The sequence below is a fragment of the Oncorhynchus nerka genome, linkage group LG4, assembly GCF_034236695.1.
Source record: "Oncorhynchus nerka isolate Pitt River linkage group LG4, Oner_Uvic_2.0, whole genome shotgun sequence".
Taxonomy (NCBI): domain Eukaryota; kingdom Metazoa; phylum Chordata; class Actinopteri; order Salmoniformes; family Salmonidae; genus Oncorhynchus; species Oncorhynchus nerka.
In genome coordinates, this window is record NC_088399.1 from 41,334,482 (window position 1) to 41,349,974 (window position 15,493).

Genomic DNA, 15,493 nt, shown 5'->3' on the forward strand with positions numbered 1-15,493 from the left:
GGTCTCTCTTGTCTGTTTTTGCTTTGTCCATGAGTGATTTAGCAATCTGCACAGATTTTTCAGCAATGCCATTACTTTGAAGGTAATGTGGGCTTGTGGTGGGTGACGTGTTTGAACTCCCATGCTTTTTTGAAGGATTCAAACTCCTTTGATTTGTCAGCTATTAAAGTCTCTACAATGCCACGTCTGGCAAAGGCTGCTTTCAGCTTGTGGTTCACAGCTGCAGGTGTGGTGCTGTGAAGCTTGTCGAGTTCGAAGTATCTGCACTGTTACGATGTAGTCCTCGTTGTTCCAGGTGAACACACCGGTTGCCACAACCTTGTAGGTAAGAAACTTCCTGGAGAGTGTCTGCAACAGGGATGTCTTTGCCTGGCATGGTGAGTGATTGTGAAGTCGTAATTTTGTAGTTGAAGAATCATTCTCTGTAGCCTTGGCTGGGCTAGCGGTTTCCTTATGAGTGACTCAGGGGGCTTGTGGTTGGATTCCACAATGACTTGTCGTCCATAGACGTCCTGATGGAAACGCTTAGATCCTAACAGAATGGCATACAGCTCCTTTTCGATTTGAAAGTAGTTGATTTCACTACTCTCAAAGAGATTTGGAAGAATAGCCGATGTGCTTTCCTTCTTGCAGTAGCACTGCACCTAGTCCATACTTCAACACATCCACTTGGAGTCTGAGCTCTTTGTTAGGGTCGTCGTAGGCGAGGATTGGTCTTGGTTCTCTTGGGATCAAGTCTTTCCCTTTCCGGAAAGCAATGTTGTGTTGCTTGTCCCAGAGGAACTCACTGGACTGCTTTAGCAGCTGACACAGGGGTGCATTAGCATTGGCGAAGCTGTGTGCGAACTTTGCTAAGTAGTTGACCATGCCAAGCACTGTTTCCAGCTCTGCACGGTTCTTTGGTGGCCCCATTTCCTTTATGGCTGAGATCTTCTGTGGGTCTGGCTTGATTCCATTCGCTGTGAGATGTCCGAAGTAGCTGACCTCTGTAGCGCCGACTAAGTGTCCATGTGTTGTAACTGTCTCCTTTTTCACCGATCCACAGGAGCAGGTAGCTTCACTTCTCCTCTTTCCTTCAGAGGACCAGTGAACATTATCTACACATGCTGTTTGAACCTACCCACTGCATGGCGGAAGTTTGTAGACCGCCAGTCCATTCGAGGTGAAGGAACTCCAGCAAAATCCATATTTTCGTCCTTTTACTCTGACACCATGTCTTGTTTTGCACACTTTGTACAAAATAATACAATGTAGTACGACAGGATTTTTCTCAACGTAGCTCTTTATTAGCTAGCTATAACTGGCACGTTCATGTGTTGCCGGCCATGATCAACTGAACATGACCTCACGACCTGGACAGTATTAACCAATCATAGTGCAGTATGATACAACCGTAGAAAACAATTAAAATACAATATGTTGACATATGACTGTTACACCACCCACCCTGAATCCAAAAATGTCACTTCTACTGGACCAAACATTTCTTTATCATAACCATGTTTATCAATACAAGCTCCTTACAACACCTTCTATCCCTTCCATTTCACCTCCAGATCTAGAGCTGGCGTCCAGCTCACTCTGTTTGAATTTGACACCAATCTTCCTCAACATACCTTCCTTCTTTTTGCTAGCTTCAACAGATTCAAACCAATCCTCCGTCTCCCTTAGTCTTTTCAACCTCCTCTCTTTCCCTCCAATTCTCTTCCCGACTCCTGAAAATGTGTAACTCTTCCAAGCCAAAATCTACTTTTAGCCTCCACAAGAGACATGCAAAGCCCTGTACTCCCTCTACTTCAAACTCGAGCCTCCTTTCTACTCCCATTATCCAGCGACCATTTCTCCGTCACCGGAAATGTCAGTCAGTGACGCTTTTAGAATTATTCTAGCCTTCATCATTGCATTGGATAAAGTATCCAAAAATGTCTAGAAAATATCTACAAGTGTATAATACGGTACACCATTTTCTAGTCTTCCAGGTCTTGCACACCAAATGCTGTTCTTTTTTGTCGCCTCCACTTCGCTCTTCGGTTTTTAAACCATACCTATCGAAATAAAAGTAAATTAGGCTACATTGACAAACCGTTTTAAAACGTAATGAAACAAAAAATATTTAGAAACTGACAAACACAAGGCGCTTACCTCTACTCGCTCTTCGCGTAAATGAGTGCGTTGTGCCAGTTTTTCCCTCGCGTTAACATCTGGATACTGGTTCTGAAGGAATAGCTCCTCCAGAGCATCCAACTGGTCCTCAGTGAATATGGTGCGGTGTCGCCGTGTTCGCCTCTGGACCTGACTGAAGGACTGCTCCTCTCTGTTAGTGTTTCCGCCTGGCCTGCATGGCTCTGGAAACATTCTTCTGGACCATGCATACTGCCAAGCTGAATTAAAATAACTTTACATGTAAGTGTTTGGCACACTGATTTCAGGTCAACGCATAAACGTCTATACACCTACCTGGCTAATGGTAAAAACAACTGATCTGCTAGACATAATCATCAAACAAACATGTCATAGGTTTAGGTCTTACTTTCAGGAGGATAGTCAGCCTGGAACACCTCTCCACAGTGGGAGCAGTAGCAGCAGCATGAGCAGTTGTGCTGTGGAGGTTCTATGTGGCTCCCAGCAGGAATACTCTCTGATCTTACTCCATCCTCACCTGGTACAGTGTTGTGGGTCGCACCAGACTGCCTGCTCTCCTCATTGTTAATTGGAAATCTGTTCAGTATATTGTCAATGGTGAATGGAAACTTCTGTCTCTCCATCCTACTTGACCCCTCCATGACAAGATTTCTGCCCAAAGAATTCACTTCAAATTCAACCTAGTGTTTAAAGTGCCAGCCAAGGCAGTCAGTTAATGCTTTTGGGTGAAGCATATACCTTAGTGTGGCTCATTCTCCACTGTGCTGAACCACAGACACACTCGTTCTGATTTTATAACAGAAATTTAGGAAGAAAAAAAAGGACATAATCCCCCTATGGACTAGACAAATACAAAATGGTTTAAACTTAATTCCCAGCTAATCTGGGCAGTTTTGTGAGGGGGTTAGGGAGGATGGGACTTCAGCTAATCTGGCCCCATTGCTTTGCTTTCTGAAAAAGAAATCAGATTTATCTGTATTAAATTAGGGGTAGAGAGCTTCTAAGATCCTTATTGTTGTGGTTTTAGAGAAAAATAGATTGCTTGGTATTAGAAACCTGGTCTTAAAGATGAACCCTTTGGTGTAACCAAGGACCTATTGGGGATTAGCCCCTGAATTTGAACACTTGCAGTCCTCGTTGATTTGTGCTCAGAGTTTATTCCTAGACACGAGGCTACACGTCTGGTTTTCAATCAATCTGAATCGTACAGTAGCAATACAAATGTTTACAATCTTTATTTATCCATTAAATAGAGACAATGGAATTTGGTGATGTTTGTTTGTTGCTGTCACAGTACCAATCCTCACCACACAACACACATGGCAGGCAGGGAGCAGCAAATGGTCAGCTGTAGAGCAGCGTGTGTTCATCATGTTTGAGCATTACAGCCATTCACAAAGGGAGCATATTCAGAGGTGAAATATAATTCAGAATGTACAGGTATGGATAGCCAAGGCTTCTGACAATCTCTCTCTGTTAGTATTCACAGCATGAGAACTAGACCTTATCTATGAAGTGCAGTCATTCAGCCTGACTTTTCTGACAATGTGCACGGCTGAGGTAAAGCTATTACAGGTTGTATTTATTCTCCAACAAATCCTTTGATTTCATATAAGGCAACACAACACCTTTTTATCAAGGAATTAATGGATTTTCAAAATCTGTCCTAAGCTCCTCAGATAAGGGTTTTTTGAAAGCAGATAACAATAAACATCACCTCATCCCTTTCACTGGGGTTTAATGGCCAGCAGATTGTTGATGTATAGTTTTTAGAGCTGTTGAGATAGCTATCTCTGGTCTTTGTGATTTTTTTCAATGAAAGACATTGTATCACATCCACATAGGTTTAATGGTGTTAAATTCATTACTGGGGATTAGTATGATAGAAGCCCCTTATATTGTTGTTGTCAAAGGCAATTGGTTTGTAAAAACTTTGAATCCTCTTGTGGAAAATATAAAATAAACATAAAACAACACATCCTTGCCCAACGGCACAACCTAATGGTGTAAGAACTAGCCGGAAGATTGGTTTGACAAATATTATTTTCTAGACTGCAAGAGGATCAAATATGTTAAACATAACTTCTGAACTAAATAGCTGAGAAATGACATGGATGTAAATTAAATAATACTCCGTGTTTGCAGTTACCAGCAGCCAATTATTAGGCGGAACAGGGTTCTTTATAAACCCTGAATGTGGTGCCAAATTATTGAAATTGTCACATATTTTCAAGTGAATGTGGAATGGTTTGCATACGGTTCAGTAAGCCTAGCCTGTAATAAAACAGTGTGAGGGCAGATTACGAAATTGCTGCAATGCCACCTAAGCGCTATTGAATGAGTTGGATAATACGTTCTTTAACCCGAACATGAAAATCAAAACAAGTTTTGGCCAAACACATGTCCTGAGGTGTGGAATGTGATTGAGTACAAGGATTTGACATTGCTGTGTGGAATGTGTTCAACGTTCCTTCCCCTATGCTGAGGGGAAAAATTACTATTCTGCTCTCTGGAGATGCTCAAGCCATGGGACTGATTTCTTAAACATGTTATAGAATAGAAAGGGAAATAGGGTGGCTATATGTGAGGCTATACACTATGTAGTCCTAGTGGTGCCTTTAGTGAAAATTGGGGAATTAAACAACGGTAGACTGTAAAAAGTCATTTGTTCCGCTAACTCCATTTTTTTTGTGGAAACCCGTTGCCTAGAACTATTCAAGCAACCCAACTGAAGGTACGCAGTGTTCAGTACTTAAAGTGACATCGTATTTGTCAGTTCCCCAGCTATGTTCCCAGCTTCTGCATTAATGTTTGTATGTTGTTGTTACCCGTGTGCTGACGCTGTTCCTGTCTTGTTACCTGTCTGTTCCACATTAAACGTTCAGCTCCCGTACCTGCTTCTCATCTCCAGCGTCGTTTCAATCAAATATGTTTTATTGCCTCACAGGTGATATGGATAATTACATTTATTTCAGGGTCTTTGTTAAACTCTCTGTAATCTTAACTTTCTAAACTGACAAACTTTCATGTTGTCTGTTGTGTACCTCCGTTAGGATGCCTTCTTTTCAGTGGGGCCCAATACAATGGAGAGCTGCAGGTGACACGTCAGTGGCCAGAGGTGCCTGAACTGGCTGAAAGCAGCCAGAGGTCTTAATTCAACAGTTCACTTTGGCATTGAAGAGGGTCAAACTTTTTCAGTGTTTTTAGATTTTTATTTTTCAAAACATTTGAATATCTGTTTTTTTATTTATTATTATAGGTCAGTAGTCCAACAGGTTTTTATTTAGTACCCTGCCCACAAATACATGATATCAAGCCATTTGCAGTTTCAACTGTAAACAATACAATCTTTGAATAGATGGAATGTAAAGGGAAGGTGTGATCTGCAGAAATGATGCCTCTCTACACTGCTTAATGTCCACATTTTGTGTCCCTTGCTTGTTGGGGCTACTTTGCTTTTTTTTTAGGAGGCCCTTGGGATCACAATTATTACCCCAACCCAGAAGACTCAGAGAGCCTATGGTGCTTTGTTATTGCCAAGAGGACTATACAAAGACAAACTTCTGCCAGCGACCTCTGCCAATGTATTTTTGATTATCTACACTCAGATTCTGGGGCCTGGTGTGAAGAGCGCTCTCTAATGATAACTTGATTGTTTTCAACCCTATTATTTGAGGTCCATCAGTTGGTCATCAACTTGGTCTCATGTGTTTTGGTGGGAAAGCTTTTCACGTACCACCACAATTTCTAATCTCACAAAACAAAGTGACGGCATTGACTTATACACAACACACGTGCATGTTTTTAGAAATAAAGCTAATAATTCCCCACAGTGGGACAGCATTATCAGTGGCATACCGACATTTCACAGTTTCACATGTTCAAGGTAATTTCATGCAATTCTGCATACATTGCCATAGGGCAGAGGAAAAGTTGTAGTTTTATAGCTTATCTCATGCTATTCTACACATTTTGCAATGAGAATGTGATCAAATGTTGCAGTTGTACAGCTTTTGCCATGACATGCTCATATGCTATCTGGGGAGGCGCCCCATTCTAATTAAGTGTCTGCTTGTCTATTTATGATCGTATTTCATCACAGCATTTTATATAACAGGGGTTACACATTTCTTATACAATGATTCAATTGTTATCATTCTAATTAGTTAGGAGTGTGATTGGCAGTGGACAACAGTTTGGAAACAAATGAAGCAAAATGAGATGATCTATTATTTTTTATTTCACCTTTATTTAACCAGGTAGGCTAGTTGAGAACAAGTTCTTATTTTCCACCATAATTTGCAAATAAATTCATTAAAAATCCTACAATGTGATTTTCTGGATTTTGTTTCTCATTTTGTCTGTCATAGTTGAAGTGTACCTATGATGAAAATTACAGGCCTCATATTTTTAAGTGGGAGAACTTGCACAATTGGTGGCTGCCTAAATACTTTTTTGCCCCACTGTGTGTGTGTGTGTGTGTGTGAATATATATGAATGTGCAAGTAGAGATACTGGGGAGCAAAGGAGCAAGATAAATAAATAAATACAGTATGGGGATGAGGTAGTTGGATGGGCTATTTACAGATGGGCTATGTACAGGTGCAGTGATATGTGAGCTGCTCTGACAGCTGGTGGTTAAAGCTATGCAGCAGTTATGTGAATGGATATTAAACAGGGACCTGCTTGGGTCTTTATACCCACAAGCCAGAAGCTCAGGAGCCAGCAGGAACAAAAGGCAAGTAAGCGGGGGCTGCAGTGGATCAACTTGCCTCTCTCTGCCTTCTGCAACCTGACATGTGAAATGGTGGATGAGAATACGGTGGCAGTCTGTGTCCAACAGACACCTGCTGAAGAGGACAGAGTGCGGGGGGAAGGGGAGGGTAACGGAAGGTGAAAAGAGTGGGTGGGGAAAGGGAAGGTGGAAAGAGTGGGTGGGGAAAGGGAGGTGGAGGGTGGGGACCCACTAATGAACCAGGCTGGTACTCCTGAGGTGTGAGAGGAGCTGGGTGGATAGATGTGTTGTGGAATGATGCAATTTCTCTCTATTTTTCAAATGCTGTTTTTGAACACCGCATGTAACAACTGAAATGCCATATGTGAACGGTCAATTAATGGGAATGGTACAGAGGTTTTGGACTGCTTGGACTGACTACACACAATGAAGACTTTAGAGTTGTATGAGCAAATTAGTAATTATGTTTCTCCAGTGGTAAAGGCTTGTACTGTGTGTTGAAATAAATGCTAGTAGAGGCCTACAGTACTTATACTAAACAAAAATATCAACCCAACATGCAACAATTTCAACAATTTTACTGAGTTACAGCTCATATAAGGAAATCAGTCAATTAAAATAAATAAATTAGGCCCTAATCTGTGGATTTCACATGACTAGGCAGGGGCACAGCCATGGGTGGGCCTGGGAGGGCATAGTCCCAGCCAATCAGAATAAAAGGCACAAAAGGGCTTTATTACAGACAGAAATACTTGTCAGTTTCATCAGCTGTCCGACTGGTTGGTCTCAGACGATCCCGCAGGTGAAGAAGCCGGATGTGGAGGTCCTGGCGTGTTTACATGTGGTCTGCGGTTGTTAGGCCAGTTGGACATACAGCAAAATTCTCTAAAACAACGTTGGAGGCGGTTTATAGTAGAGAAATTAACATTACACTCTCTGGCAACAGCTCTGGTGGACTTTCCTGTAGCTCCACTAATGTCTGGGCTGATATGCCAGTTGTCATATGACACAATCAGATTTATTTTTATTTTTATGGAAATAATAGGCTACTGCTGCATGAAATGAGACAAAGCATGAGCACCGATTTTCCGCTAGCCTGTTTGCACTTCATCTAATATAATAATTTGCTTAGCTATAGCCTAGGACTAATGTCTGGTCAATTATTTATATTTGAGAGTTAGGTTGACACTGATGAGCCCACCTTCAGGACAGGTGTCCCAGAGATGGTATATCATGCTGCCAAATCCTTTGGTTGTGTCCTCTCTAAGTATTCAGAACACGAGATTGTACTGCCCTCTTGTGATGAGTAGGCATATGACAGATAAAGGGAGACAGGTAGCGCAGGGACACGCATGCGGCAGCGGATCGGCTGGCGATATTCTGTACAGTACATACCGCTTTGACGTAACCACGCGCCACACAGGCGGAAAGGCGGGAGACCGTCGCTTCCGCGTATGTCAAGAAGTCAAGATGGACGAAAAGTTGATATTGTCTGTTTTTAATTTTCCTGAGCTGTATAATACAACTTTGCCAGATTACCGCAATGGTGACACAAGATCACTTGCTTGGGGGAAAATAAGCTCATTGACAGCTCTTCCAGGTGAGCTTTGGTAGCTTATTTCTACAAATTATCAAGTCACATTAATGCAAATGTTTTAGCTAGCTAACATTAGTTGTAAGCAAGCGGACTTTAAAAAAAAAGTTTGTTTATATTATATGTTTTAAATCACGTGAGTAGCATATGAGTACGGTGAGTTGTAACAGCACCTCACTGCAAGAACCACATTGTAGTCAATGGGGAGGCAGCGGCGACGAATTCGTGAGATCAGCGCAGACGGCAGTCACTGCCGCACAGGGAGGGATTTTTCTTCTCCGTTCCCCACCGCGCGATGAGACACAAGTAGCGTCACTTGAGGCATCGCATTTTCCGTGCATGAATGACATTAGCTACCAATTAATCACTGATAGAACAAATGTCAAGTAGCCAGCCTGTCGACATTTTGACATGAAATGGAGAGCACTGCAAATTAGTACCAACTCCAATGGTAGATCCTTCTATTTACAGTTTATAAGTAGGAACCCGATGAGGCTCCATCGATGGGATAGAGACAATCACCTCTAACGTTATCTGAAGAAAACATATATATAAATAGTTATATTCATACTACTTTAGAAAGCTTCATGTTCAATATCCAATGCATAAAACAATATATTATTTTGAGTATGATTATTCTATATTTATTTATCCCTTTAGCTGAAGAGTGCAAAAGGAAATGGAAGAATCTGAGAGACCGATACTTCAAGGAAGTAAGACAGGAGAAGAGGAGTAAGGAGGAGACAGGGGAGCTCGCTCCAAGCCGATGGAAATACAGACAACGTCTGATCTTTCTTCAACCATACATTAAACCAAGAAACAGCAATGTGGCCCCTGCCAACCTGGAAAGCCCTGATACAATCAATAAAAGCGCACAGAGTGAAATAATACCTGTCAAAACACTCAACACAGCCCTGGTGAACGACATGAAAACCCCTAGCACCCAGGTTGGCACCATGTCACAGCTAGCTTTTGTGACCCAGCTGTCCCCAGGGCAACAAAGCGCCCAACTGTCTTTTCTGGGCAAGTGTCCACCAGGCGCCCAGACGTCCCCAGCACCCCAGACATCCGCAGTGCTCCAGTCATCAATTTACGCAACCAAGGAGAGGCCTCAGACAAGACAACCTGCTTCACCATGTTCCTCAAGCACTCCCTCTAAGCGCTCCGCTAAGAACAGGATGCTGCTGGCCAAAGAGAAAGATCACAGATCAGATTCCACGATCCCTATCTGGCAGTGTGACGAGGATGAGATGTTACTCCTCAGCTTCGTTCCTGCTTTGAAGAGGCTAACCCCACAAAAAAGATGTGAGACCAAAATTAAGATCCAACAGATTATGTATGAGGCCGAGTTTAGTATGGATCAGCCAGTGACTGTCAATGAACCACCGGTGACGGTGTCCAAAGAACTGCCAGATCAAGAGACGTCATAACTCATTCATATTGTAGGGTTGTTCTCAGGTTTATATGTTTTTTTATTTTGACCGAAACAATCTTTTTCTAAAATATATATTTTTAAATCTCTCTCCTAATGCACATGAATAGGCAAGTTATTCATGTTCTGTTTTTGGAATATCACATTTTTGGTGGTATCATAGAGAGGTGCAAAAAAATAACTTTTTACATTTTTATAGATGATCTTCTGATTTTGCTGTTGTGAATGCAAGTTCTTAACCCAATTGAAAATAAAAATGGGCTGTTATTCTGTTTCTAATTTTGAATGTTTGTCTGGAATTGAGTGATCAAAGCCTGATGAGAAACACATTGACAACCGATATAAAAGGTGAAATTAATGTTTAGGTAAAGATCTCTCAGTAGGATATAGTACAAAGTCTTTATTACAGATGCTAATGCTATTCTAACCATCCATTGTTATTATAATAATCCACTCTATATCTTTTACAATAAATTAGTAAAAGTTATAAACAAGACAAAAAATGAAATAGAAATTAGAGGAATTACTCAAATAACTGCATCAGTTACTCATGCATATTATCATGACCGTCATCTTGTTAGTTGTGTCAGGTTGAAGAAAACTATATCCATTTTATACCGTTTGCATATTTTTTCCCAAGCTCTTTACTATGTATGCTATAGAAGCGTTTGCATTAGAATTCTACATTTTTCAGACTAAATAATAGTCTTACAAGTGGCAGACAATGACAGTATCATTAAATAAAAAAATAACTCCTTTAAATTGTCTCAACTTTCATCCTTCAAATATTGTAATCTTAAGAATTGATTCACTTATTTTCTGAAACATAAGAAATAGTCTTACCAAATCGCTCCTAGCGCAACTGAGGACATACTGGTATAGTATGTCATTAAATAACTTAAAACCGCACCAATACGGCTCTTCACGACTATTCCCCTGCTAACACCACACATAAAAATGCACCACTGTATTGTTTATATGGCTTCATACTGGTAGTGGTACCCAAAAGGCAATTGTTGTGTCAATTTTAAAGTATCACCAATGATACGCCTCTTCCTGAATTTATATATCATATTTAGTTTAGAAACAGGACATACCACTTGTAATCTATATCCATAGAAGCACAGAGGATACATCTGGTAGCTTACATGTACCATCTTTCTTTTAGTATCTGGTTCTATATTGCCAACCTGGTACACTTAAAATGTCTAATAAAAACACAATAACCTTGATGGAAATGAGAGGCAGGGCCATTGTATGAACAAAAAAAACGATTTCAGACATCTGTAGGATTCATAGTACAGGTGTAATCAAACAGTAGTGATATTGATTACTGAAATTAAATCAATAGCTTGTCAAGTCTAGAGGACAATACTTAAATGTGGAAAAGGACAAAAATCAAACAAGTATCTGCAAACAACTGTCCAACTTGAGCCTTGGTCCTGGCTGCTCAGACATTTATGCGATTAGCAGCCAAAACATGATCACCAGAGCAACAAATAGAAAGAGTCGAGACAGGAACTGTTCATCCATGTGCTGAGGGGTTCCAGGGGCAGCTATGTGTGTGGGGTGGGGGGGGGAGACACGTTGAGAGAGATTACTTTAACAGGTGAACAACTGCTTTTCAAGGTAGAGGGGGCCATTCACAATAATCACATTTTGATCAAACATTGTTACAATACACAATGCAGAACTAAAGTACCTGGGGGTGGTCTTCCATCATTGATGTTAAAAGCTGTAGCAAAAATGCCAAATGGAAAGGCACCAATGCCAAAAGACATCTGGAATCCTCCATCTCCAAAACCAAAACCCTGAAATCCCTGTAATGGGAAGAAAGAGAACTTTACAATAACATTGCATTGATAGGGTTATAACATTACTATTCAATATGTACAAAAAAAAACTTGATTTAACAGGTGTTTTGAGGGAGAGGTGACGCAATCGCTAGTGCCGTGTTGTCATTCTCAAGGGGTCAAATAAAGAGCCTCTCTCTCTTACTCATCAGATAGAGCTTAATAGGTCCCAGTGGAAAAGGTAATTCTGCTAATGAATTAGGCTATGGGCAGGTTTGCACTACAGCAACTACACAATACCATGTAATAGTTTCATCATGAATGGGTAGTGCAATACAGCAGTCAACATTGCAAACAGGTGGTACACAGTAGAACAATCTGGATTGAACTTTGCTCACATTCTTGCAAAAATAATTACAGTCTGAAAACTTACACCACGATTTTCAGGCTCTGGCCTCTGTCCCTGTGGTCGAGGAGGCGTTCGCTCCCTATAACAATGAGAGATTAGTTGTTTACAGCAGTAGTTTGGGATGTGGAATTCAGAGTAGATAACTGAGGAATGTATGAAAACTGTGCGTCTTGCTTTCATTTATTGAGTGCATCAACCCACCTTGGGTCCTGTTGGCCCGTACTTCCCCTGCCATATAGTGGGATGACTTTCTCTCGACTGATGCCTGCTTTGCATACTGGACACACTTGTCTGTTAGGTCTGGTCTCCAACCACTGCATAAACATGGGGGGGGGGGGGGGGGGGCAATTCAGACCTCTCTGGTTAAGATCACATGATACATTCAGAGAAGCAGTAAAGTATCCCTTGGGATAGGGTCAAGTGACAGCTGATCATGATAGTGGTTGTGTAAAAGAAATTAGGTATCAACTGCCTTACCTGATGTAAGCAGGGCCAACTAGATGTGCAAGGGGACAGGGAAGTTAAGGGATGGGGGATAGAATAATTAGATGACAGTCAAGTCATAGTATCTCATCTCATCATTCATCCTGACATCTGAGGATTGCACTACGAAAGCTAAAAATGGCATCAATAACATTTCCCCATATACAATAACGTGACATGTGGAATAATTACTCTATTTAATTGTGAACGAGACCCTTTACCGAGTACAGGCGACCAGATAATAAGGATGAATGTCCCTCAATCTCAAATACAGAACAGTGTCAAGACAAGATGGTGCTTACCAAAAGAGATGCCCACACAGACTGATCACTGCATCCTTGGAGGTGTCCAGGCAGATGTTGCATTCGAATGTGCTGTCCTGGTTACCACCCTCCCCCGCTGTCGAGCTGCTGGAGCCGGGGATGGGGTTCTCAGTGGCAGTCGAAGCAGCTGCTGGTGGAGGGGCAGCGCTAGCCATTGTTTCAGGATGTAGAGTGAGGTGACGAAAGTAGCCGACCCCCTTGCCTGTAAATTAGCATGTGATAATGAATCCAAACATATGACAATCGATAGTTCCGTAGTTGAATTAGGTTACAATAGCGAAATGTTCAGAGAACTGTTACTCAACATTTCTCCAGCGACGTTAGTAACGTTACCAAATAGACTGACGCAGCAGATAGATCCAGTGGCTAGCTAGTTTAGCAAAACATGTATGCTAAAGCTAGATAGAAGAATGTGCTATTGGTTTAGCTAACGTTACATAGCTAGCTATATCAACATACAAATACAATTGACTACCTCCTTGCTTTCATCAAACAAATCCTCTGTGTCGTGGGTAGAGTTATCTACCTAGCTATGTAGAACGCCACCTATTTACTCAAGTTGCCAAGTTAAATTCCACTTTTAGTTTCAGATGATTGCGTCACTGTATTATCCGGAAGTTGTGTGGTGATTAGGGATACAGATTGGTTGCCCTAGCCCCAGGTCGTCACCACAGCCACCCTTTCTACAATTTTTCTTAAAATCGGATTTGAAACCTTACCCTAACCTTAAATTTAAGGTAAAAAAAATAAATCATAAATGTGTACGTTATAGCCTAATGCTGGTGTCGTCAATAGTTACCACAGCCATCAGGGACTACTGATTTAAGTGCATTCAAAACATCTGTGAATTAAAAATAAAATAAAAAAACGAGTTCCGACAGGGAAAAACAATTTTTAACGGTCATCCAATTCGGAATTCGAAGTCGGAAACTCGGGACATCGTTTTTCTAGTAGAGCAATAGATCAAAACATAATTTAATACTTAGCCTAGATAATTGTTTGTACAGTGTGTCGACTTGTTTATTTCAGACCTTATGGCAATTAAGGATGAGCGTAAGTGTATTAAAAGGGGAAAAGACCACTATAGTCTGAACATGTGGAAAAGTGCAGCTATAGCGAGGGGCAATTTACCAATTTGGTCAGGGCCAGCATGAGGGATAAAGTTTATCCTGTGTCGGTGAGTGAAGCTATTAAGTTAAGTTTGAGCATCTTGTAAATACAGTGTGTTCTATAAAGCTGTCATTCTACAAGAGCCACTTAATGATATAATCATTAACCAGATTATCCTGAATATCAGATTTAGATGATTTATATAATGTTGTCATTGATGAGAATGAATCTAAAAATCTATTGATATTCAGAATTGACTGTTAAGACATCAAGCCTGTATTGTAGTTTCATGACCAGAGACAAATCTTCAAAGGCACAGTATTTATTTTTTCGGTGTGGTACATGCATTCAGCCTTGATTTATAGGATCTTTCCCACTATATGATTGATATGTCAAGTGATAAAATCCCAAGCAATCAATGAAAAGTTAATGAAAAAACTGCACTTGTCCTCATGTGAAAAATACAGTTGATTAAATATTCTACAGCTGTAATGTCATCAATCAAATCAAACTTTATTTATATAGTGTAGCACTCAAAAAGATGACAATCTTTCCAAAATCATTTCCAACGTGTGTTGCAGGGTGACACACATGGAGCTCATAAGTGTAGCCATGCAGCCTATTTTGGTGGTCCACAATATTGTCCGTACCAACCAGGTTCAGTCAGTGGAGTACCTGTACCCGGCCGAAGACTACAACGCTATATCCCGAGTGCCCACACAGGAGGATCTTCAGTGACTAAGGAACCATCTCCAGGGCAGGTTCAGTGGAATGACAGGGCTCCTGAACCTGAGCCAGAACAACCACTACCTTCTCTGTCATCACTGGACATTGTTAAAAAAACAAGGACACCTGGGGCATGCAGGCATCCTGGCTGGCATGGCGCTGTCGGTGGAGCAGCAGGAGGCTATACGGCAAGCAACAGTAGGACAGTGCATCAACCCCAACTGGCACACCATGAAGAGAGGGAGGTTGACAGCCAGCAGTTATGGAGCAGTGGTTAGGGCCAAGTTCATTACTCCGTCTCTGCTAAAAAGGGTCCTCAGATCACAGTCGTTGGATGGGGGTGTTGTCTGTAAAGTGGGGCACATATAATGAAGAGGAGGGCATCAAGGCATTCAAAACAGCTACATTGATGGATGTGCTGGAGTCAGGGCTTTGGGTCACAGCATCTGGGATCCTGGGTGCCTCACCGGATGGTCTGGTGGGCACCATAGCAGTGGTGGAGGTCAAGTGTCCCTATGGTGCAAGGGAACTTATTTTTTTAAATGTATTATTTAACCTTAATTTAACTAGGCAAGTCAGTTAAAGAACACATTCTCATTTACAGTGACGGCCCTCCCACTCTTGTCTGCCGTAGTCTGTCTTTGTTCTTGTTTCCTTATTAGGATGCCGGTGGGCGGAGTGCAGAGGGTCGTCAGCTACATGGGAAACACCTGGGCCAGGTGACTCCCAGGATAAATAGACCTCTT

The 15,493-nt window shown here is 41.4% G+C and overlaps 1 protein-coding gene and 1 long non-coding RNA gene across 4 annotated transcripts; one reads left to right on the forward strand and one right to left on the reverse strand.

Annotated features, from left to right (window-relative positions):
- The first annotated feature begins 8,287 nt into the window (after positions 1-8,287).
- On the forward strand, positions 8,288-10,182 carry LOC115125034 (uncharacterized). Its single transcript, XR_010463776.1, has 2 exons — positions 8,288-8,477; positions 9,132-10,182. It is a non-coding gene; the product is annotated as an uncharacterized LOC115125034 (long non-coding RNA).
- Positions 10,183-10,288: 106 nt separating this feature from the next.
- On the reverse strand, positions 10,289-13,537 carry rnf185 (ring finger protein 185). 3 transcript variants are annotated; one of them, XM_029654562.2, is made up of 7 exons: positions 13,438-13,537; positions 12,891-13,113; positions 12,583-12,601; positions 12,307-12,419; positions 12,130-12,184; positions 11,606-11,723; positions 11,191-11,459 (listed from the first exon to the last, which is right to left on the reverse strand). In XM_029654562.2, exons 2-7 carry the CDS (start codon positions 13,064-13,066, stop codon positions 11,362-11,364), a joined length of 579 nt encoding a protein of 192 aa, XP_029510422.1. In that variant the 5' UTR covers positions 13,067-13,113; positions 13,438-13,537; the 3' UTR covers positions 11,191-11,361. The 3 variants fall into 3 exon arrangements, with proteins under 3 accessions (XP_064873615.1, XP_029510422.1, XP_029510414.1); XM_029654554.2 differs by having other exon boundaries at positions 13,387-13,532; XM_065017543.1 differs by lacking the exon at positions 12,583-12,601 and having other exon boundaries at positions 10,289-11,459; positions 13,387-13,534.
- Positions 13,538-15,493: the final 1,956 nt, after the last annotated feature.